This window comes from Tachyglossus aculeatus, chromosome 21 (assembly GCF_015852505.1).
Source record: "Tachyglossus aculeatus isolate mTacAcu1 chromosome 21, mTacAcu1.pri, whole genome shotgun sequence".
Lineage (NCBI taxonomy): Eukaryota > Metazoa > Chordata > Mammalia > Monotremata > Tachyglossidae > Tachyglossus > Tachyglossus aculeatus.
In genome coordinates, this window is record NC_052086.1 from 50,953,903 (window position 1) to 50,979,203 (window position 25,301).

A 25,301-nucleotide genomic window follows, 5' to 3' on the forward strand; every position below is an offset into this window, starting at 1 on the left:
TATTATTATTATTATCTTGTTAAATAGGCCCCAAGAACCTCATAAAGGTGCTCTGCACCCAGAAGACACTCAAATGCTGCTGCTGATTTCTTCGTAGATAAAATTATTTCCTTGCAAGCTATCACCAACCTGCCAGATTTTAATTGCCCTGAATATTACGGTTTTGACATCGCATTAAGAAATCTGAGTGAATTTGTGTTCAGTTTTGACAACTCAATAACAGACTCTATTCTACATTCAATCCTCAATTCAAAATGCAGTGTATTTAAAGGAGTTCCTATTGTGAACATAGGCTGGGGTTTTTGAGGGGTATTTCCGTTTAGATATTATGCAGATGCCATCATGTTTGAATAAAGTTTACTGAAAACTTTTATTGTAATCAAAAGTGACATAACAGAGCCGTAATGAATTCTGCAAATCATTCTGCTGATATTTTAGAACCGATATCAGCTTTTTCTGCCAGGCAATTACAAAAAAATTCAAATGTGAAAAATTCACAGTACAGTAAACTCCACCCAAACTAATTAATGGTGGTTAAAAATAATATGCCCCAGCAAAATCTCTCATGTTACATGGTCACAACGCACAATTCTGTACAAAATGTTCACGTTATAAAGCTCTGATGTAAAAATCAAATAATCAAGCAGCAATATTTTAAGTGCAGCACAGGGTCTTCCATGTCATTATTTACAAAGCATGAACTTGTTTATATTATAACAAAATTTAATACAGATGACTTAGTAATTAAGTCAATTTTTTTTAATCTGTCGTTTTATACAGTGACAGATTTCACTTTTTGGTCATCCTTCTCCTTCTCCTTGTCTTTATCTTTGTTCTTCTTGGATTTTTTCTTCTTATGTTTGTGTTTTTGGCTTTTCTCCAATTCCGACTCAGGGCCTGCATGCTTCTTATGCTTCTTGTGTTTCTTATGCTTCTTGTGCTTCTTTTTCTCCTTCTTCTTCTTCTTCTTCTTACTGTCTTGGCTTTCGGCTGAGCTGGCACTGCTGCTGCGGCTGCGCGTCTGGCTCCCGGAGGGGCTCTGACTCCGGCTGTGGCTGACGCTGGGACTGCTCTGGCTCTGACTTCGGGGGACGTCGGGCTGGCCGGCCACTGCGTCCAAACCCTCTTTCCCTTTCTCCGTCGCCTTGTCCTTCGGTTCTTTCGGGTTCTTTCCCGAAGGGTCGTCTTCTTTTGCAGAGACGTTACTCTCACTGTCACTCTCGTTATAATCGGGAACGAATGCGGCCTCGTCCGTTTCCCTGGTTAAGTCTGAAGAGAGTCGGGAGGAGTGGCTTAGCTGAGGCTTCGGTTTGACAGTCCCCTTCTCGGCTTGCCCGGGGACGGGCTCTTTCTCATTCTGGGCCTCTGGCGTGCTCTGCCTGTGAGATGACTTACTGCCACTTAATTCTTTCTCTTTATTGTTCTTGGTTTCCAATGTATGCTTCTCCTTCTCTTTACCTGGGTTTTTATCTACAGATTTGTTCTCTTCGGTGGGGCGCTTGGAATCGTAAGCAGCCTTGTGATCATAGGGCTTCCGATCCCTTTGGGGACTATGATTACTTCTTTTGGAGTCCCCTGTTCCCTTCTTGGGAAAATCTGCTTTTTCATCTCGTGCCTTGCCTTTTTGTCCCGAAACAGCCTCCTTATTCCGAGGAGGAGATTCTTTCCTCCTGGCTACCTCGCTCCTGTCATCTCTACGTTTAGCGCTTGAGTGGTCCCTATTGTCATAGTCTGCTTTTTTGTCTCTATTAGGGGTGAAGTCTTTACTTGAGGCTGCTCGGCCAGAATCGTGTTTATCTGAAGTTCGACTGTCTTTGGAAGATTGAGAAAGACTTTTGAGGTTTCCTTGTTCGCCTACACGGTCCAAATTGATGTCCTTTTCTGGTTGAGCGCTGCCCTTCCTCTTTTCAGAATTTTCCTTGTCTGACACCGAGTGATCCCGGTCTTTGGTTTTCCCTTTTTCACTGGATGCAGAATTTTTTGAACCTTTTGCCTCATGCTGAGCAGCTTCATGGCTGGCTTCTTTTGTGGTTTTCGGAATTTTGTCTGTTTGCTCAGCTTCCTTTTCAGCCTGTTTAACAGGATTTAGTGGTTTAGTGCTGACACTTTTGATGACACTTGCAGGTTTTCCGACATTTGAAGGGGCTTGTGTAGATTTAATTTCTTCCTCCTCAGACTCAAAATCATCTTTATCCCACTTTGATTGAGGGACCTGAATCATAATAATAACATCCTCGGCTGGGGCTGTGATATCATTATTGTATTCTTCCATGGTCTTAATGACAGTTCGTTTGGTGTCTGGCTTTTCTTCTGACTTTCTAACAGGACTGCCTCCAGTTGAGCTCGTACTACAGGAAAGATAAGAAAAACATTAACAACAATCCAAGGTGTTAACATTTCCACAGATTTTAGGACCCTTAACCACTTACTCAGAAGATGAATTCCAAACACTTAATACAGTTCCAGAAGCCAGCTCTGCAATGGGCAGGGCTAGGAAAGTTAAGGACTTACTACATAGCACAAATGTTTTGTTTCCAAATGTTTTGTTGACATTCTGAGCTCAATCCTAATATTAAAGAGGACGAAGTTAAAAAGGAGGGAATACGTTCACAATAACTCAGGTCTTGACATTACCTCCAAATGTAATTTATGTACAAATGTAATTTCCATTAAAAACCAAATATTCATTTTATAACCTCCTTTCAAAGTGTTTGCTCTAAAAAGTTTCCAAAGTGACCCAAAGTTTACTTGGCTACTGACTTATTTTAGCTGTGGCCACTTTGATAAAGTTTGGCCAGTTGGAACATAATATCCTATGATTCTTCCTTATTAACTTCAAAATTCCTTTTATTTTCAATTAAGACAATTCGTCTGTGGGGGTACTAGTTTCTTATTAGCTAATGAATTGCAGATGAACACTTGCGGAATAACCTCTCATTTCCAAAATTAAACAGGACCACCAAAATGAAAAATTGACTTTTATTAAAAATGATACAACTCCCTCACACTAACACAATTCTTAAAAAGAGTGTGCAAATACATGCATTTTAAAAGAAAAATCAGATTCAATCCTAATATTGCTCCTTTGAGGTTCAGATGATCAGGTGAGAATAGATCATGATCACGGAATAGACCGGTCTATTTGTTGTTTAAATTCATAATCTATTCATATTTTAGGCTAGAACTCTCAGTGCAACCAGAAAGCTACTGAGCTTGTGCTAGGTAAGGTTCTTGCTGTTTCTAGTTGCAAACTTTCCACTGCACTCTCTCTGAACTGATCCAACATTTTGAGCTTCTTTATTCTAGGTGGATCCTCAAAACCAGATGAGCAACTCGCTTCCAGAGCCTCACAGAACTATAAATTACCAGACTCTTTAGGACCAGGGGGCTGAATTAGGCCAAGTCAGGTGATTGGTCTTTTATCAAGCTGGCTCAAAGGGGGAGTCGACCTGTGATGTAACAAGATGGGATTGGGAAAGGAAGGGTAGTATGACAGGGTTCTAGGATAGAAAGAGTGGCGACCGGTAACACAGAACGAAAGAACTCCTGACTCCTTTTCACAACAACTGATGGTTCTCTGTGTTCATCTTGTTCAGAATTTCACTTTCACAATCGATAGGGTGTGAAGAATAAGTTACAGAAGAGTAACAGATGAAAAACAGGTACCTGGTATAATCCACAAGAGTTGAGCCGGACCCTTCCGCTGCTGCTACTTTTCTTCTAACTTTGCCTTTGGCTTTTTCTTGTTTAACCTTGCTACTCGCCGGTTCTATTTTCTCGGGAACTTCTTTTGCACCAGGGACGGTTTCCCCACTTGCGATTTTTTTCCCCGTTTCTCGGTTGAGTTTAATTTTTTTGGCTGGGGCCGATGCAGCTTTGTCCTTCTCTGGAGTTCTGTCGGTCTTTTCAACATCTGGTTCCATTTTCCGTTTTGGTGACGGCTTCGTCACTTCGGCAGCTTCTGGTTTACTGCTTTTCACCGAGGTCGTCTCATGCTCTTTATCCATTCCCTTCTCCTCTGCTTTTCTTTTCCTTTTTTCTGGTTTGGCATCAGTGGGTTTGCTTTTCTCAGAAGGCTTTTTTGACTTCTCCTCTTTGTTTGACGGCTTTTCTGATTTGGCTTCTTTTGAATACTCCTTTTTTGCCTTCTCCTCTTTGACCGATTTGGTTTCTTGGTGCTCTTTTGCCGCCTTCGGGTGAACTTTTCTGGGTGTGTTCACGGCCTTTTCATCTTTCTGAGACGAGGAGGATGACTTAGTACTGTCAGTCTTTGGTACCTCCTCTTTTGCTTTTTTGGATGGAGGCTCGGGTCGAGGGGACTTCTCACGCTCCACATCAGTGGATTTTTCCTGAGATCCTTTCACGGGTTTCGCACTACTTTCCTTCTTAGTAGCAGCACTGCTGTCATTTTTGCGTTTTGTCTTGTCTGCCTTGGCCTTCGGCTTATCTTTGTCTTTCTTCTCCTTTTCAGACACAGGTTTAAAAGTAATTGAATCTGCTTCCATTGGCTCATCTCTAACAGGGGTAGCATCATCCCTGTTGGGGAGAATGAACAATGAGTCCGTTTTAATTTCCTCCCCTACCGCTGGTTCTCTTGGCTTCCTGGAAGTCTCCAGCAACTCCGCATTGGCGAAACCTTCGTTTTCTTCTTTTCTTCTCTTTCGGTGTTTCTTATGTTTATTTCCCTTGCCATCTCCTTGGGGATTTTCACTTTCCTTCTCCTTTGATTTGGCATTATCCTTCAAGCCATGACCATCTCTCACTGAGGGCTTCTCTGGATAACTTCCAGGCATATTGCGACTTCTGTGACTCTGTCCAGTCGAGTAGTCTTCCCTGCGGCCTCGGGGGAAAGGGGAATTCTCTCTCCTGGCGCCTGGTGGGCCAAATCTGTCCGGAGAGAAGGCCTCCCTATTGGCTGGAGGTCTGGGCTGGGCGCCAGCAGCATACCCTTTGTAGTATTTTTCATACCACTCCCTGTAGTTTCGTTCCCATTCTCGGTAACGTTCTTTCTCATAGGGATCCCTAATGTCAACATTTCTCCCGTAGTAGGCCTTTATGTCGTACGGTGGCGGAACTTCTCTATACCTATTAAAATACTCTCTTTCTGCTTCCCCTTGAGGTAAATTTCGCTTATTAGGAGACTGACCCCTAAAAGCCGGAGGAGACCTGGACCGGGAATGGTATCGGCGATACGGAGGAGACCTTGACCTGGATCGGTGATAGCCGTGGGATCTTGACCTTGAGCGGTAATTCCGGCTCTTCCCTCTGCCCCTTCTGGGATACGGAGGCGAGCGCGAGTAAGAGCGAGAGTGAGACCGACTGAAAGACCGAGAATAAGAACGTGAACGTGACGAGCCGGATCTTGATTTGGAATAGGTATATGAACTCCTCGAGTAGGACGATCCACTGTAGGGAGATTTGGACCTGAAACAAACACCATGTAGTTTTGAGAAATATGAACAGGTGCAATGACCTCACGTTCTAGCCATTCCCAATCGCTTTCCCCCTTTCATTTCGGCGGATCAATTGTCAAGTTTTTAGTTTATTTAAGGTGATACAGTGGCCTCTACTGGAATACGCATGCATACACAAGTCAATGGACATCGATTCGGTGAAGATTTGTCTTTTTGCCTTCACTGGAACAAGTACAGTGTAGTGCAAAGCTTTAATGTTCTGTAGATTGGCTAAAAGATGGTAAGCTTAATGCTAAGCAAAATGCCAGGCTCGATTTTACTTTATTGCCTATTTGTTAATACCAACATTTTCTACTCCTACACTTTAACATTGCATACACACGGTAACTGCAACACTCAAGAATAAGGTCCAACTTCTAAAACTCCAGAAACAAAACAACCAGATTTCAAGAGAGTGAGAAAAAGGAGTCTTTCAAACACAAGTTTTCTGGGAATGACACGAATTGCTTTATTGGTAGCAAAGTTCAATAAGATGTTTGATACCACTGCTTCAAAATTACACAGGTTAATGTTCCAGCAAAAAGCTGTAGCCTTATGGTGAAAGATTGCTCAGAAAAGTTCTTAAGTTTGGTATTTTCCCCAGTCATGCCTCAGTCCTAGCCTACTGAGATTTTTAGGGGAGAGAATTCAGTTTCTAGAACCGTTGATTCTGTAGTTTAGGAACTACACTAAAAAATAATTCAATGAACCAACAGCTGTAAGAGTAAACAAACTGATTCTGCCAATCTAGGTCGAATTGGAAAAAAAAATAGCACAAATGAAAACACTGTATCCACAGCTAATCCCTTGGGCATTCAGTCCCTCTAAATTAGGACTACTTCCCCATTTGGGTTCTGCTCAAATTACTTGTAATTCCATCATGAAGGCTTGCAAAACACTAACCTGGAAAATGAGCGCCTACGCTCCTTTTGAATCTTTTTGTATTCCATCAATTCCTTAGCAAAATCATTTGTAAACTCATCTAGTTTGGACTTTTTCTTTTCCCTAGTAAAATAAAGTTAAAGAGTAACAGTTAACAAAAGCCGTAAGAACGCTAACAAGACATATGTAATTAGATAATGAAGCATATGAAAGTGTCATTAGCTTTCTAGTTCTGAACTGTAAATAGCTAGGAATCCCTAAGTAGGCTTCTTGTATCTTTGTTCGAATTTTCTAGATATTTAGCTTTAACTAGCAATACACTGGAACGTCTTTTGCTAACGGCCAAAGCACCTACTTTCAAATACACCTACGTTACTGAAACAAGAGTGCTCATACTGCGACGCCCAAGCAGACACTTACTCCTCTTTAAGCCGTCGCTGCTCCCGGTAGAATTCTTCCCTGGATAAAGGCGGTGCTTGGGTTGTTGGGATAGCATTGGAATGGGCCGTCTGCACAGCTGTGGATACCCAAGGTGCTGAGATGTTGGCGGGAGTTGGAGGGAATCCTGGAGGAGGAACACTGAATCCAGCGGGAGGTGGCTGCCCGGGGGGAAACTGAGGAGGAAACTGGGGTGGGGGGACTCCTGGAGGCAGAGGGAGTGCATGGGGCGGGGGGGGATAGATGGGAGGTGGAGGCACGGGGAGGAAGACTGGTGTTGCTGGCAAAGGGCCTTGAGTCCGCTGGGAACGTTCACCATGGTGTCGACCGCGAGGCAGACTTCTAAAATAAACAGAAAATCCCAAAGTCACCGTTGCTCGAGATTTCCTCTCCAAAGCGAAGGGCACACCAATCAGAGATGGCAGAGCTCAACTCTTTCACTGGACTTGAGTGTATTTCGGGTTTTCACTCTTTTAGAGTGCTGTTTTGAGACTACGAACTGCTCCCGGGAATCATCCTAGTGGCCCATTCAAATCCCACTAATTGGCCTTCTACGGTGCCCTTCAAGGGACACCGTCATTGACCTCTTTGGTTTTTGGCGGCACGTACCGCTTGGTTTGTCTAAAGTTTTCCTTTGACAGCCAACTGTAGACTTTCCATTTATTAATCCAAATGTTTCTACACTGTGAGCCCACTGTTGGGTAGGGACCGTCTCTATATGTTGCCAACTTGCACTTCAAGTGCTTAGTACAGTGCTCTGCACACAGTAAGCGCTCAATAAATACAATTGATTGATTGCCTGATTCTTGAACCCATCAATACTTTCTGCCTGTACATCATCCTGTACTAAACAATTCCAAAGTCGATCCCTGCATGACCTTGTGACTGCATTATTTTCTAGGCCTTTGAACCGAGCCCCAGACTTCATCAGAAGCTGTGAGACTTAGCAGTTTTGGGTTTACCATGTCAATACCCTTCATGATTCGGTAAGACTCAATCATGGCTCACTTTTACCCCCACCCCCCCAATAGTACAAAAATTCTCTGCTCACCCAGAAGCTGTTCCATCCACCCAATTTTCGTCATACCTCTCGGCCATTAAAAACCCCATTATCATCAAGACACAGCCATCAGGATTCCAAAATTTAAACTTTAATGTAGTCCAAAACTCACCACTTCATCACCACTTCATTCACCTCTTAAATAGTATATGACAAAGCCCATTCAGAAAGAACATTTGCATGCCTGGGAACTCCCTGAAAATCCAGAGGAATGCCATAAATATACTTACGGTTCCCAACCTGGCCTGCCACCAGCAGCACGAATAGCATTTATTCTCACTGGGCCTTTAAAAAAAAAATAAGAAAAAAGGAGAACATAGCGGTGATTAAATGTAGTTAGAAATACAGTTTTAAACCAGAAGCCAAGCTTAAGTCTACCAGACTACTTACCAGTAGTAGGTATCAACTGTCCGTGCAAAAGTGACTGTCCCAGTAACGACGGCGGCGCTCCAAGTACCGGGACCTGGTAACCCTTACGGCAAAATAAGGGGGAAGGCAGAGAAAACACCAGAATCAAAACACTTTTTTAAACACAAGAAGTCATAGAGCACTTTGAAATTAAAATTACCTTTTCTTCCATCAGGGCGCTAATTGCTAGTGATGAAGCAGCTTTAGAATGTTCAGCAGCTACAAGGGCTGCAGCAGGTATCATTTTCTCAGGATCACTGGAAAACAGAAGCCAAATTTGTTAAAGAGATTTTGATAGCGGGGATGGTTTAAATCGGAAGGGAGCAATCTGAAAGCCTCCTGCCCCAGTTGTAAGACTCTCAATACAGACATCAGATCGGTGAGGACAGAGATGGACAGAGGACAGAGAGGACAGTCATCTCTGTCCTCACAGAGCTTAAGGAAAGAAGACCAGACAAGTAGAGAAGCAGCATGGCTTAGTGGCAAGAACCCAGGCTTGGGGGTCAGAGGACACAGGTTCTAATCCCAGCTCCGTCACTTGCCTGCTGTGTTACCTTGGGCAAGCCATACAACTTTTCTGTGCCTCAGGTACCTCATCTGTTAAATGGGGATTAAGACGGTGAGCCCCACATGGGACAACCTGATTACCGTCTATCTACCCCAGGGCTTAGAACAGTGCTCGGCACATAGTACACGCTTAACAAATACCATAATGCTTATTATTATTATTGTTGTTATTAGAGATGCTCATAGATGCTAACTTGATTTGGGCTTTTAGTCTTGACTGGGAGTTCCCCAGTGCCATCGGAGATGATGACGATGGTACCTGTCAAACGCTTACTGTTCCAAGTGCTAAGACAGACACAAGTTAATCAGGTTGGACACAGTCCCTGTCCCATATGGAGCTCCCATTCTTCATCTCCACTTTACAAATGAGATAACGGAGTCCCAGGGAAGTGAACTGACTTGCCCAAGGCCACCCAGCAGACAAGTGCCGGAGCCGGGATGAGGACACAGGTCCTTCTCCCTCCCAGGCCCGTGTTCTACCTACTAAGCCATGCTGCTTCCCCAATCTGAGATCTGATCTGATCACAGGGATCTTAGATGAGCAGGCCGGGAGCCCAGTTCAAAAAGCTGTAGCGGCAAGTCAATCATCCCTGGCAAGTTGGCACAAGCAGTGGTATACTTTTTAATTAAAAAGCTCTTTTGAAGCATAGTAACTGGGACCCTGAGACTGATTGAGACCTTTAAGCAACTTCTCTGCAGGTCTACCAAGTCACCCAAACCAGCTCATAGCCGCACACAGTTAGCTCTTCTTCACTTGTTGAGCATCTCACAGTGAAGAGCTACATAACATACGTTTGCCAGAATGACTGCTCTGGAAGGAAAATAATTTCATTATGGCAGTGGTCCCTTTTGCTGGCCCACGTGACCCAGCTGTTCTGGCAAGCAGCCTGCCTGCCTTGTGCTCACTGCCGTTGCCTAGCAATGCCAAACCCTGCAATAATACCTGCTTGCCGTTACAATTAAAAGGATTTTTTTTTTTGGATCTGCAGCTCTTGGCTATTTTTGGGTCGAGTTCACAAGGTCTGGCCACCCCTGCTCTAGACTATTATAATCCAATTGGTTGGAAACATTTCTTGAAACATAGCATTCACGCGGCTCAATCTTTCAGCGGGTTCTGAAGTTTCAAAACCCAAATTAACAATGCTATGAAAATTTCAAGATATGCCGTTTACATGAAAGCAGCTAAATGACTACATTAACTTGCATTTTAATTAGCACCATAGCCTACCTACTGTTTTAGAACCTCAGAGACTGGCTTCCTGCTTTGAAAGAACCTGTCATAGTATTTATCCACAATGATTCCTCAGATATCCATGGTCAGAGGGTAAAGTGGAGTCATTTGTTTTGTTTGGACAAGAGGTATGTGATGAACAATCCTCGCGGCTCAGTAATCGGTTTAGGATTAATTAGGTTCAGCTTTCTGGAAATGAATTTTGAATGGCTGTAGGGAGGTGGCTGGCTTTTTAAGTGGGAAACTGGCAGGTAGAAGGAGTATTATACCAAAAGAAGGTTTGGAAGCTGAAAGGTTTGTCAAGCTAGAATGGAGTCAACCAGTGGGAAAGGAAGAATTGAAAGGTTACAAAGGCTAAGGCAGACTGATGACTCACCACTGTATCTTGCAGTTGGTGGGTTAAAAACATTGTTATTAATAGTGGCCCTCAAAAGCCAAGAAATATAAATGAGACAATGCGTTTTAATGAGGGGAGTGACCATGTCAAAGGGACAAATATGACACAAATGCATACATCCAGAAAAGAGGCTGGAGGTTGAGAATGAGAAGTCATAGTAATCCCAATGAGATAAAATGCCCGAACTTGGGAACTAAGACACAGACTTCGATAACTGAATAAACAGAATACGAGATTTGGCAATCATCTATATGAGGGAAAGGGAGAATTAAGTCTATGACAACAACCAAATTTTATGCTGGGGAAAAAATGAAATAACATCACCCCTAGCACTGATGGAGATACGAAAAGAAGCAGCGTTGAAGAGAAAAACAAATACCCATCTTCTTCTTGACATATCCAGGTACAGTGATGGAGATGCAAAAACACAAGAGGAAGAGGGGCCAGGGAAAAGTTAGCCCGTGTTCATGAGGAGTCAAAGTCATTTTAAACACAGATTTGATGAAATCCCTCCCAAGAATGTAGAGGGGGAGAAAACAGCATTATCGGTGCACACTTCTACAGAATGGGCACAAAGAGATAAAAAGAAAGCCTCCAAATTTAAAAACAACAACAACAACAAAAAACAATGGAGAAACAGTTGAGGTGGAGAAAGGAAACTAAGAAAGGGGAGTTTGGGTGATCTTCAGTGTCAAGAAGAGTTGAAAAAAAAAATGGGCATGAATTCACTCCAGGAGTGAAGAGCTGTTGCTAAATGAAATGATAGCTCATTGGTAACTCCACCTCTGTTGACCAAATCAGAGCTGGGATAACGGTCATGTACTTAAACGGTCCTCTAGCTTGCATTTGCTACCGGCAGTTCAAGGGAAACAATTTTGCTGTCCTGGTTTCCGCTCACATAAGAGTTTGGGTGCAGGTGAGGGCCCCATTTACAGAGTCTCCAGGAAATAGTTTCTATGTCTACCTGGATACGTGTGTATGCTCTGCACACAGTAAGCGCTCAATAAATACGATTGATGATGATTGATGAAAGTCGCTCAGACCAAAACTCAGGTTGAAGCATTTAAAAAAAGGAAACAACACAAACCACATGCGTAAATGTTTTTGCGTTTTCTAATGGTAGGAACTGTCAAGCACTTACCGAAAAGGCCCCTCCGGCTTTTCCGAATGGACAGATATGGACACCGTTGCTGTTATATCGGGAACAGATGCTGGTGTAGAAGGCCGATTAACCGGTATAGCGGATGCCAAGGGTGGCTGGTTAGGGACCAATGCCGATGACAGAGAAGCAGCAGAATGTACCGAGGCTGAAGTCACTGGAATCATTAGAGGATCCTGCTGCCTTGAAATTGGGGGTCGCATCAAGGGTTGTAGGTTTCGCTGAATTAGTGGTCTTGGAGGTGGTATAGGGGGTGGTTGCGGTGGTGGTGGTAATTGTTTCCGAAGCCTCTTCGTATAGCCAGTTTCGTTTTTGAAATTATTTACAGCCTAGAAAATGAATTGTTAGAATCAAGATAATTTATATGCTGTACGATCTAACACAAGCAATTTTTACTTTATGATCTATAAATTAAGAAACAACATCAAAATCAAAATTGTCTGCAGAGGATAATATAAGTACAAACTTACCTGGCGTAAAAATTTATTGGCAATTAAAGCATCAGGAGAGACATCATTCTGATGGCAAGTTGGGCACGTGTGTTCATCCGATTCTAGTAATGCTGTTCTTATACCTATGAAAACAACACATAACAAACTTGACTACTGGGAATGGGATAGGAGGCAAATCTTAAAAGCGGAATTTGTCACTTGCCCACAAATCCATAAGCATTTAGCAGAACCTGTACTTGTGGACTAAAAGTATATTTTGGCCAAATATGGGTACTGGAAGCTACATTGCTTAAAGCTGGAAGATTCCAAAACAGGAGGTACTATAAAATACAATCTAATCATCTCATTTCTGCACACAACTAGAAAATGTTTTATTCCTGTGTAAAAATATTTCACAGCAAATCTGCAGAGGTGTAAGATAATGGCCTCCCCCTGGGGATCCAAAGAGCAGAATGCAGCCTTGCTAAACCTTGTCACTAACAGCTAAGGAGGCACACACCTATTTTTGTCACTAAATCACTGGGTATCTAAAACACTCAGCACTCCATAGCCACCGTTGTAAATTGCTATCAAGTATGGGAGATTCGGCTTAAGTTGGAATAATTCACAATTTTAGGACCTTGGGGAGTACACAAGAGGGCAACTGAAATGATTCCTGAATTGGAGCAGCTTCCATTTGAGGAGAGACTCAAAAGACTAGGAAAAGTCTAGTTTGGGGTAAATAAAAGATGAGACGATAGAAGTTTTCCGAATTTCAAAACGTGTAGTAAGAGTGACCCACAGATTCTTCACCAAATTCCACATGCCACCAACAGGCAATATATTGATTCTTGAAGCTTGAAAGTGGTGGGTTCAAAATAAACAAGTGAGCAAAGTTTTTGAGGGTAGTTAAGCATAGGAAACTCCAGGAAGTTGTGAGGGAAGAAATATAAATATGTTCAAGAAGCGTTGGGTAAATTCATCCATGAGAAGACCATAAAAATCCACAGTAGGTCAGAGGGGAAAGATAGGGAGCACTGTACTAAGTGCTTAGGGGAGAAGTTGGTAAACACGTTCCCTGCCCCCACAATGTGCTTTCCGTCTAGAGGAGACACACATTAATATAAGCTAAATTTTGGATATGGACAAGTGCTGTGCAGCTGAAGGAGGGGAGAGTAGAGGGGGCAAATCCAAGTGCAAGGGTGGTGCAGAAAAGGGTGGGAGAAGAGGAAATGAGGGCTTAGTTAGGGAAGCCCTCTAAGGAGGTGTGCCTTCATTAAGGCTGCGAAGATGGGGAGAGTAATTGTCTGTTCAGATATTAAAAGGGAGGGCATTCCAGGCGAAGGGCCGGATTTGGGTTAGAGGTCGATGTCGAGATACACAAGGATCGAGGTACGATGGCATTAGGAGCAAAGACTGGGTTGTAGTAGGAGAGAAGCAAGGTGAGGAAGGAGAGGGCAAGGAGATTGAGTGCTTTAAAGCTGGTGTTCAGAAGGTTCTGTTTGATGCAGAGGTGGATGGGCAATGACTGGAGATTCTTGAGGAGTGGAGAAAGAAGGACTCAACGTTTTTGTAGAAAAATGATCAGGGCAGCAGTTTAAGCGCCAAAATTTGGTCGTCACAAAATGTTTCTATCTGCAAAAATGTTCACCTACATGCTAAAACTTTTTATCTCCTAGACTTTTCCTGGTCAAAAACCAACAGCTTTTACATTCACCAAGCACTGATGTGCTACCCAAAATATACTCTGCAAATGCAGTATTACATAAATCATGAATTCTCAGAACTTACATTCATCACAGTAACTGTTTCCACAGCAGGGAATGACAACTGCATCTGTCATTATATCTTTGCAGATGAGACACAACAGTTCATCTGGGATGGGGTCCTCTTCTTCTGATGAAGAGGATGGTTCTTCTGGAAGGAAAGGTGGTTTCTCTTTCTTCCCTATTGCATAGGCCTCCCTGAAAGAAAGAATTTAGGGTTTTGTTTCTTCTTTCCTTTACAAAACGTTACCCAAAGTACCCACAGGTCCAATCTTCTGTTACTAATACTGATGCACATTAAGCCATTAGCTACAGTTTGAGAATATTTTGTATTCCCTCTAGACTGTAAGATCACTGTGGACATGGACTGTGTCTGTTTGTGCACTGTACTCTCCCAAATGCTTAGTACAGTGCTCTGCACATAGTAAGCACTCAATAAACACGACTGAAAGAATGAATGAAAGCGTAGGGAGATGTTGGGGGATGGGGCAACTATGAAGCAACAAACTTATGAAAGGCACTATATGGCAAGGTTAGATGCTGTGCACATGCTGAAGAATAATCGGTAGATGCATTTCCATTTAAATATAGGGTTTTTTTTCCCCCTAACATTCTAAATTCCTATGAACGATTTAAGGGAGTTAAAGTGGAAAGCTGCAGTTAGCACTCGGGAAAGGAAGACAGCGCCTTGCAGATCTATTCACAGTAACAAACAACAGACTAAAGGACTGCCTATTTATGATCAGTGTTGTGAAACGGATTAACCTACTCCAATGTCAGTATTGTGAAGTGAAACATGCTTGTACAATTTTCTTCCCAAGGGATGATTTTCTATCTTGTTTTAGAAACAACATTCCTTGACAATTGTCACCAATGTGCAATGTGTCTGGTGGAAATGCATTATATTTCCAAGAGTACTACAAAAATGGAGACTGCTTCGGTAAATGTTAAATCCAGATTTTCTCAATTTTCCTATTTTTTCCTTCAGGTCATCTAGCAAATTTACTTTACAGAAATGCTAGGACTTTAGAAACTTAAGTTAGCTTCCCATTCCATTTTAGAACAAAGTGTGTAGGACTCGGTGTTGAAAGTTAAAGAACTGTCAACTGTACATTTTGGGAGCAGGGTACCTTAGGTGTGTTATTTGTGTTGCAGTTGCTCCATAGACATCACCGCGATTCCAGAAATAAGTATCAATTTGCTTATGCCCCACTGTTCCCAATTTGTGAAAGAGGAGTCTCCCACTGCCCAAGAAGAGAAGAGAAAAGAAAAAAAAAAAGAGAAAAAGAATAGAAAAAGAAACAGAAGAGTCTGAGTTGCTTACCAATGGTGTTAATGGAGAGGGTGAAGGTTTCATTTTAAATATTTGTCTCCCACCATTTCCTGCTCTGAAATTTGTAGTGTATCTGGCTCAGGGGGATTCTGAATTTCAGCACTACAGGGTGGGGGTGGAGGAAGCATTTCAAAAGCAATGACGTTGAATAGTTAGCTAAGCTTCACAGACAATGTTAATTTTCCCCCTATCATGTCAAGTTATCTTAATCTATTTAAATAAAAAAGACAACCGAGGCAGTTTGCTCATAAGCACACACTAGTGTTTTGGCTGCCACCAGAAACTGTAGGTTAAAGTTTCTTGGAAGACATCAACTGCCTTAGAAATAGAGATAACATGGATTTCAAGCTGTTTTGAAATGAAACCACAAACATGCAAACCAATGACTCCTTGTGGAAGGGGGAAGGCAAAGGAAAAAGGACAAGCTAATCCCATTTAAATTCAGATTTAAGTCAATGCTCACATGAATATTTAAAGCGGCTGAATTTTCAGTTAATTTACCTCTGGATGAGTTCAGGATTTTAAGCTCTTTGGCTTCTCCTTATATAACAGGAGAATTATACAATGCATTTCCTTTTTAAAGGTAACCCCCCTGCCCTCTTAATCTTAGCATCTTCTATTTACCCATTTTTTAAAAAATGGTATTTGTTAAGCACTCACTTATCTGCTGGGCAGCACACCAGGTGCTAGGGTAGATACAAGCTAATCAGGTTGGGCACAGTCCATGAGCCACATGAAGCTCCCAGTTTATATCCCTGTTTTACCAGTGAGATGAGGCACAGAGAAGTCAAGTAACTTGCCCAAGGTCACAGAGCAGACAAATGGTGGATCCCATCCAAGGTCCTCTGTCTCCAAGGCCCGCACTCTCTCCACTAGGTCATGCTCCTTCTGATTCATTTTTGCTGAGTAACTTCATTTGTATTTAGTATTGATTTCCAGAAATCTTATTAAATGCCCATGCAGGTTTCTCACTTAGGCTCAAATCCTGGGGATTAGGGACCAGGTCTATTCTACTTTGTCATTTTCTCCCAGAACCTGGAATAGTGTCATGTATTCTCCAGGTACTCAATAAGTGTTAGTTAAATGGAACTGAAAGGGAAAGCACTTATTAAAATATCAATGTTCCATCGGCTGAGGCCCAGGTGGTAAATAGATTTTTATAGTCCAGGCCATCATTAATTCTCCAGTGTCCAATTATTCTAATGCAAGCCTACTGTAATAATCTTTGAAAAATGATTAGCTAATTTCTGAGTAAACATTTTAAATCAAGTAAAGGAGTTGTTTACTCAATCCCACATAATTACTCAATTTCTCCTAACAGATTATTCTTGTGCTTCTTAATCTGATTTCTAAATTGAGTTACATAGACTTGAGTCTATCAAGTTAGAGATTTCTCAAAGCATTTAACTACAAAATTTCCCTCAGACTTTCTTAAAGGACTACACAGTTCAACCAATATTTTGGCGCTCAGGAAGTTTCTTGCATCCCCGCTACATTACTGATTAATGAGCATAAAAACAAACCAAGTCAAAAGACAATTCCTCCCTTAAGTCGTTAAATTATTTCGTTTTCCTTTGCAAATCAAGGCTACAACAAATATGTCTAGAGGAATATGGCAAGTGTATATGTATTTACATATTAAACTGTATGGATGTGACAGGGAGAAGGGTGGGAATTTTAGGAAGAGAATATTAAAACAAATTAGATTTTAACATTAAAGTGTATGGATATGAAAGAGAAAGAAGGGAGGGAATAATAGGAAAAGAAAAATAGAAAAAACGCGGACACACCCATTCTCCAACAGGATTCCAAAGACTGCTTCAAATCGAATAGACTGCAGCCTCACATCCTTAATATGGGTATGCAATCCGTGGAGACTAGTGGTTTAAATAATAATAATAATGCTATTTGTTTAGCGCTTACTATGTGCCAAGCACTCTACTAAGTGCTGGGGTGGATACAAGCAAATCGGGTTGGACACAGTCCCCGTCCCACGTGGGGCTCACAGTCTCAACCCCCATTTTACAGATGAGGGAACTGGGGCCCAGAGAAGTGAAGTGACTTGCCCAAGGTCACCAAGCAGACAAGTGGCAGAGCTGGATTAGAATCCATGACCTGACCCCCAGGCCCGGGCTCTAGCCACCACACCATGCTGCTTCTAATGATCCAAGAAGTCAAGACATCTGCATCAACAACACAAAAGCACTGCACCCTGGGACCTCTCATCTCCACAGCTCACAATTTACTCAACTCCTAATACTTACGCATCTATTGTTGGTATTGCATATTTCCCAGTGTTGGTAAGCATGGCACCTTTCATGTTCGGATCTTTCACCTCCATCATAAAACTCCTGGGAATGCCAGTACTCTTTTTAATCCTGGGAACTGATTCAAAGTTTTTATCCTAATCAAGGAAAGAAGAGTGATAAACTTCATTTTCCATGCATGGAGTAACACCAGCATTAGTACTCTTTTCTCCTGGAGAAGTTAATAGAAAAACTCCATAGGATTTCACTATCAACATCAGAGTTTTCATTCTTTTAATTACATTAATTTTAATTAAGGGGTTGTTACTTAGAAGGGCTAAACCTTAAGGAGGCGGAGGACACCTGGCCTAGTATAGTTGAAAGAGCAGAGCATGGGGATGAAGCCATGAAGCCCAAGATTACCACTGGGGTACCTTGTTCCTCATCTATAGAATTGGGAGAATCTCAGTTCTCCGTATCACTTGTGATTTTGAGCTCTGTGTGGGAAAGGGACTTGGTCTGATCTAATTATCTTCTTTACTCAAGTACTTTGCACCTAGTGAACGCTTAACATAGACAATACAAAAACAAAAAAACTCTTTGTGGGAAGAGATTGTCTCTATTGCCGTATTAAACTTTCCAAGCGCTTACTACAGGGCTCTGCACACAGTAAGTGCTCAATAAATACGACTAATGAATGGAAAAAAAAAACACCAAAAAAATTGACTGCATTTTAGACACTTTATTTTCAGTTTAAAGTTTCTAAGTGAACCCATTGCTGAAATCAGATACTGAATAAAAGAGCTTAAAGTGTATGAAATTTATTACACTGTGGGCTCCATGCAGGACAGAGACTGGGCCCAGCAAATATGTATTAGATTTGTGAAGACTCAAATCAACGTAAAAGACGCAGTTTGCTGGATTTTGCTATTTGAAGACTTATGGAATGAGTCAAGAATCATAAAGAAGTAGCAGCAGCAGCATTCATTGAGTACCATATGGTGCAGTGCACTGTACTGAGTATCTGAATTTAAAATTCCAATGACAATTTATATATATTTTTTTACTTGAACTTGAGTTATTTTCATTTAAAATCAAATCCTGTTGGCTCTTCACACCATCTCCAGAATTTGCTCCTTCCTCACCACCTAAACTGCTACCACCTGGTTCAGGCATCTCAGGAATCTCAACTACTGCATCAGCCTCCGCACTAACTTCCCTGCATTCAGCCTCTCCCCTCTCCAGTCCATACTTTACTGCTCAGATTGGCTTAATAAGACATTATTTGGGCACTTCTCTACTCTTTAAAGTACTCTATCACTTTGCCCCCTCCTACCTCACCCCGCCACTCTTCTACGACAACCCAGCCCAGACACTTTATTGAAGGCACATCTCTTCCAAGAAGGCTGGGCCCTCTAACTCTTCTCCCACTCCCTTCTGAGTCTCCCTGACTTGCTCCCTTCATTCATCCTACCTCGCATCCCCACAGCACATATGTACCTATCTACTTTATTTATATTAATGTCTACTTCCCCCTCTACATTGTGAGCTCATTGTGGACAGGGAATGTGGTGTTGTTTTGTACTCTCCCAAGGGCTTAGCACAGTCCCTTGCACAGGAAGGGCTCAATAAATACGATTGAATGAATGAATGAAAATATTCAATAGTTACCTATCCCTCTCAGTTTCAAGTAGAAACACCTGACCACTGGCTTTCAGCTCTCTTCTCTGGTCCCTCTCCCACTGCACCTCAGTACACAAGCTTTCATATCTCTAATGCCAAATGCCATGCCTTGCTCTCACCTCTCACTACCAACATCTTCCCTGGAACTCCCTCTCCACATCTGGCAGACTGCTCTCCAGTCTCCAAAGCCCTACTAACATCATATCTCCTCAAGAAGGCCTTCAATGACTGATCTCTTTTGCCTGCTATACTTCCTCACCTAAACACGGGGGTCCTCAGCCCTAAGCACTTAGGTACCTGGAAGGAACCCCCCGACCCCTCAGCACTTCTGTACACATAGATTATAAATTCTTCCAGGTTCTGTACCCATGGATTATAAATTCCTCCAGGATAGGGACTGTGTCTACTATTCTACTGTACTCTCCCAAGAGCTTAATTCAGTGCCTTACACTATTTAAAGGCCCAAAACATATTACGGACTGATACCCAAGTTTGGATACAGATCAAAAGGAAATCATTGACATAGAAATTTACCAAAATCCATACTCGATACTTACAATTTCAAAATTGATACATTTTCCACTAAGGGGTCAATCAAGGGATACTTAAGAGGACTCCAGACCTTCTTTTTTTAAACATCACTAACATCTGAAGTTACAATACCAACAGTCTCACTTGGTATTTGATGAAATTGGGCCAGTGATGCTAAACTGAGAAAAAATGATCTTTCAACTCTCTGAAAGCAATTAACTTTTGCCTTCAAGTAACAAATGTTAGAAAAACTGCTTTTCAGTAAATTGACCCCTGGGCTTCTGAAAATTAATTTCTCCTCCCATCAACAAAAAGATACTAGACTAAAAACAGAAATCTATGGTAAATACACATACCCAAGCGCTAAGCACAGTGCTCTGCACGCATTAAACGCTCAATAACTACGACTGAATGAAGAGGGTAATGGTCTTGTTGTAGCTCAACGAAATAAAAGGGCTTTATATTATTGAAAGACTTACCCCATTTGTTGGACAATTCTTTATATAATGACCAGGTTTCCCACAACGAAAACATGTATATGATGGTGGCGGTGGACCCAAAGGTTTCTTCATGTAACTGAAAATGGGAAAAAAAAAATATATATATATCTTATATATACATAAGGCATGTATATATTCACTCATATGTAGACATTCACATTTCAGAAATACTATTGCAAAAGAAAAAAACTCACTTGATTGGATCATATTCATGGCCAGACTGTGACATCATTGCTTTAATTTTATCTTCTTCCGAAGCATTGGCTTCAGCCAGATTGGCAGTCTGTTTAACAGGTAATTATTTGACACATACATTAGAAACTCACTTAAGTCCATACAACCAAAGACAATACCACTCATCCTGTAAAGAGCAGCATCTAACTTAAGTTGTATTAAAAAAAAAACAACTCATATCCATTAATCCAAAAGGTGCTCTGGGGAGTTCCTTAAGGCAATGCTGTCTTATCTAGTAGAGAAAATTATTTGGGGCACTCGATGTCTTAGGCCCTGTTTGTACCACATATTCAGACTTGTGTAACTCCTCCCATACATAGGACTAGAGCTAGGTATAAGAGGAAAATTTCAAGGTTTTCAACTTTAAAAATGGTGAGTCTTGACATACCAACATTTATAAAGATATATGAATATTGTATTTTTTTTTAACTTTGGAATGGAAATCTGAATATTATGTATTCATTGGAGCCTGATAAACTTTACACTCCTTTTGGTTCGGGAGGCGTTTGAATTTCATAATTTTTAAAAATTGAAGTCTCCAGGAAATGGAAAACTACTTCAAAAAATTTTTAACTGCGATTTCTACATTTTACCAGATAAAAAATATTTTATTACACGTTAGTCCAGATACAAGCAGGGTCTAAGAGAGTGCCTCGTAGAATTTGAATCTTCAAGCAATATTCAGATCAGCCATTCATTTGGATTTCACCTTTTTGCATTCATTCACAAAACAAGCAACCAGTTTCAATGTTTTATTAAGTATTAATTTCAGTTACAAAGCTTGTCTTAACATTAACATTGCTTAAAAACAATAACATTTTACAGAAAAATTGGGTACAGTTGTGCAACAACTAATTTGTTTGAACCCAAACAGTTTACAAACAGTCAAAAAAAACCCCAAAACCCCACAAAATCAAAAAAGCCCCCACAAAACATTAGTAGGAATAGACCAAAACTCAAATATGGCATTTCTAGTAGACAAGGAATAAAATAATAAACTGTTAAACACGTTGCCTCTATGCTAAACAATTCTGCATCAAAGAGGCTAATGTAAATTAGAGTTTTGGCCTGCTTGGTGTAATGAAATTTGAGTTCTTTTAATTCTCAAAAACAGTAACTTAAAAATGCACACCACTTGGACAGTTTTCACATTTTAGGGGAAAAAAAAAGGATGAACACAGCTAACAAAAACCAAGGACAGAATTAGGGACACGCACTAATGAAAAAACCCATCTATTTCATATTAAGCATTTTGGTTGCCAGTAAATTTCAAGGTGTCTAATGGTGGGGAAAAAATACTTCTACCATTTTCTTCAAAGGATAGTCTACACTGCAATGAGTTATCTAACATGCCTCTTCTGGAAATAGTTTACGTAAAACCAGCTAAATAGTCTTATTTTTAAAACTAATTTAATCACTAGTGCTTTCCAACACAAAAGGTACATGTTAACGAGCGTAAAAGGCAAACAACTGAATAAAACATAGCATATACAACAATTTCAGAAGGTAACATTTTACCCGTATGCCAAACACACATCGGTATATTCCTAAAAACAATTAAAAATACATTTACACAATTTACATAGTCTGTGTTCAAACAAATTAGGTTGTTTAACCATTGTCCACTGCAGGTCAGACTATATAGGCAACAAAGAATTGGCTACTGATTCAGAAATCCAACACCCCTTCCTCCCCCAAAGGAAAATTTTAAAAACCACCCATGCAAATTGTCCATGTTAAGGAAAAAAACCTTCTATTTTGGCTGTTCAAAGAGTCCACATAACTTCCAGCCAAAATAACAGGGAATTCTTCAAGAACTTTAGTTCCAAAATAATTATAATGAAATACATGGGGGAAGATAAATTTTAAATGTAGCTTCATATGATTCTTCTTTGTATCTTGAAGAGGAGCAATGCTGCAACATTATGTTGAGGCTCTTAAGGTACTCCCCTTAAATTCCCAAAATAGGAACTACTCTTTACAGGATAGTATTAATGACATTAATTTAGCATTTCCCTCCCCTTTAAATGATCCAATAACAAGATCTGTATGACAAAGATCACAAGATAAAAGTATTTATAAAATCCAAGTATTTTATTCTGATATATATACCTTTGTAAGCTGGGCCAGAGAAATAGATGCAGAAGAGTCATCAATCTGTTCATAAAAAATTAAACAAACATTCAAGTTCCACACTGAAAACATTTGGAAATGATATTTAGCCCCGACTGAGGTTTAAAAAGTTGAACACTGGGCATTTTCCCAAGTGTTTCAAGTGGTGAAGTGTTATTTTTCTATGACAAAACAAGTGACATTAGAAAATGTAGCTGATTCCACTTTCTCCCTATCTAAAAAATACACACAAACAAGATATGCGAGGACTTTTTTCATTGCAGGGACAAGTTGGGGAGAGAAGTATATTAAAACGGAAGGCTTTCACAGTAGAAATCAAGTCATAAGAAAACTCCTACCTCCCAATGGCCTATTCTTCTCTCATGGGACTAGAACTGCTCATGCTAATGAAAAATGCACACTAAGAGAAGAATGACTGTAACTGCAACTACTTTATAACTAAAATTAAAAAATAAATGCTTCTCAGAACACAGAACTGCTTTGTTTCAACAGTCACTTGTGTATATGTGAAAACTGGAGTTATTCTGTGAAATACAGCAGCGATTTCTTGCCCAGGGAATCTAAACTAAACCAGGGCAGACATATTCTACTTGTCTCACACACCTGCTTGCCAAAGGAATGAACTAAAAAAAGGCATTTTCACAAAAGTATTGATTCCTCTCCATGTCAAAGCCCTCTCTATTTGGGCCAGTAAGGAGTAGTAAACTGTAGAAAGGTGGGGGGACAAGGAGTTCAATGCCAAATTCTTAACAGACTAAGGGGATTATTTTATTCTTATCAAATCAGATATTTATCCATTGAAGAATGGGAGGGATTTTAAAGAGTGGTTATGAAAGACTTTTCTATAACATCAGATTTGTGTACCTATCAAATAGCTGTATGAAATTAAGGATTTTTTTAAACTGCATTAGCCCACCAGTGAAATGAATTCAGTTGTACTGGATTCATGCTAAAGAAGTGGGGGCAGAGGGGAGAAAGGGGAAAAGGAATTCTCAATGATGCTAAAAAGTCAACTAGGATGTCAGGTTTTAATTAAACATCATAAAGAGAAAAAAACAGTGTTTTGTCAACAAAAGTGAATTCTACATAGGCACTCATTTTGGCAAGTAGACTAAGAAATTATCAACCAAAAAAAAAAGAACAGCACTTAGGCCATTTCACACTAGGTTAGATTTTTAAGAAGCACTCTCTAAACATTTTAGGTTGTTTTATTTCTAAAAAGTTGATTTTCTTGTAATTTTTCTTGGCTACAGGGCTGCTGAATCCAAAAATCTATTCTTCCTCCCAATGTTCAATTCTAAGACCTAACACTTACATATGGCTGAATTTATTTTACCAATTAAAATGTCTTCTTTCTGATGAACTCAAAAAGAGAAACAAGGTAATGTTAAAAGGTCTTTAAAAATTCAAGAGACCATTAAGAAAATATGAATGCTGTATAGGCTCCAAAACTCTACATTTAAAGATCAAAATTGTGAGGAACACTTCCTGGCAAGGAAGTTATAAGTTACTATTTTAAAAGATAAAGTTTAGCTTAAAAAGTGTAAAGAATGCTGGTTGAGAATCGTCTGCAGACACCCACTGTTATCTTGCTAAATACTTAAAAAGTGAAGAGCTTTAAAAACAATCCAGGTTCACTATCTTGGACTCAAACGTGGCAGTTAGGTTCCAACATGCATTGCTGTTAAATGGTCATGTACTGACCTGATTTCCTTGAGAGTGAGGAGGAAGATTTTTATTTGACAGTGTTCTTACCTCCAAGGACAGCAAATAAAACTCAGTGTCTATTAGTGTTAGAGGAGTTACTTCCCTGTTGATTTTTCCCATTCCACCTTACTCTGCCGGAAGACTAATATTTCCCCTTTATCCTTTCCTCGCCAAACCTTTCATTCTCTTCCTCTTAAAATTTTCAGTTCAATTTACTACAGAATGGTTTCAGTTATATGACCCTTCCCTTACAGAGCTCCAATGGTTTCAGATGTACAAGCAGCACACTAAATTAGTTGTCACCCTCAGATTGCTGGGACAAAATCCACAGCTAGTTGACGACAAATTTAAAAAAGATATGACAAAAATATAGCTTTTAAGGGTCAGATGAAAAAATTCTAATTTGAAGGAGCTGAAGAAAAATAAGTCTGGCAAAAATACATAAAAAAGGATCAAAAAAAGTGAAAAATGTTAAGAACGAACAATGATGTACATAGTAACAAGAATTTAAAACAAATCAGTCAGGGGATATTGATGCAAAAAAGTCTTGAGAACCGCTTTTGAAAAGCCCCCATACCAGCGACTGATATGTTTCAGATTCAACCTTGTTTCTTGAGTAATTCTCCAACAAGAAAAAGAAAAATATGTAGAGAGAACTCCATATTTCATGCCATCAATGCTCCTGATTTTATGAGTAATGAACTAAGACAGTTTGACTTCATCTTTACTAGGCAAATTTATGGTCTCAGTAGAAGCTATCTGATGTTAAGTGCCATGGTTGGACATCCAAATTTGGAAGCATAAATGAGATACAAAAACAGAATGAGGCAACAGACAAATAATCTACTTTGATTAGAGAACTGCTTACTTTAAATTTAGGCATTAAAACCATTTGTTCAAAGTTTATGACCTATGTCCTGCTTTGCCATCATGAATGCCTTTCAGGAATATCAATTTTTTAAGACTTGGTAATAATTTTAAATTAAGCTCAATGAATAAACAAATGGTAATCCAATTCTGTCTACGCTTTAACCTGATCCAAGTTTTGGCATCAGAAAATGTCTCCCCTCCCCGCTGCTCAAAACCCCTTGGGCGATGTTTACATTTTATATTATTCTGCCTAGAAATCAGTCCATAAAATA

General features: G+C 40.4%; 1 protein-coding gene across 5 annotated transcripts in view; it reads right to left on the bottom strand.

The window, feature by feature from the left end:
- Positions 1-351: 351 nt before the first annotated feature.
- The window catches only part of RBBP6 (RB binding protein 6, ubiquitin ligase), a 36,432-nt gene continuing 11,482 nt past the window's right edge, over positions 352-25,301 (bottom strand). For 3 of the 5 annotated variants that reach the window (XM_038763022.1, XM_038763021.1, XM_038763020.1), the window contains 14 exons: positions 22,432-22,476; positions 20,280-20,368; positions 20,065-20,161; positions 17,390-17,529; positions 13,818-13,990; positions 12,066-12,169; positions 11,578-11,924; positions 8,402-8,498; positions 8,224-8,305; positions 8,064-8,118; positions 6,756-7,115; positions 6,357-6,458; positions 3,667-5,424; positions 352-2,348 (listed from right to left, as the gene is read on the bottom strand). In XM_038763022.1, coding sequence (XP_038618950.1) covers positions 773-2,348; positions 3,667-5,424; positions 6,357-6,458; positions 6,756-7,115; positions 8,064-8,118; positions 8,224-8,305; positions 8,402-8,498; positions 11,578-11,924; positions 12,066-12,169; positions 13,818-13,990; positions 17,390-17,529; positions 20,065-20,161; positions 20,280-20,368; positions 22,432-22,476 — 5,025 coding nt within the window. In that variant the 3' untranslated portion in view covers positions 352-772. The remainder of the gene's footprint in view (positions 2,349-3,666; positions 5,425-6,356; positions 6,459-6,755; positions 7,116-8,063; positions 8,119-8,223; positions 8,306-8,401; positions 8,499-11,577; positions 11,925-12,065; positions 12,170-13,817; positions 13,991-17,389; positions 17,530-20,064; positions 20,162-20,279; positions 20,369-22,431; positions 22,477-25,301) is intronic. The other 2 variants (XM_038763025.1, XM_038763024.1) reach the window with 1 other exon arrangement.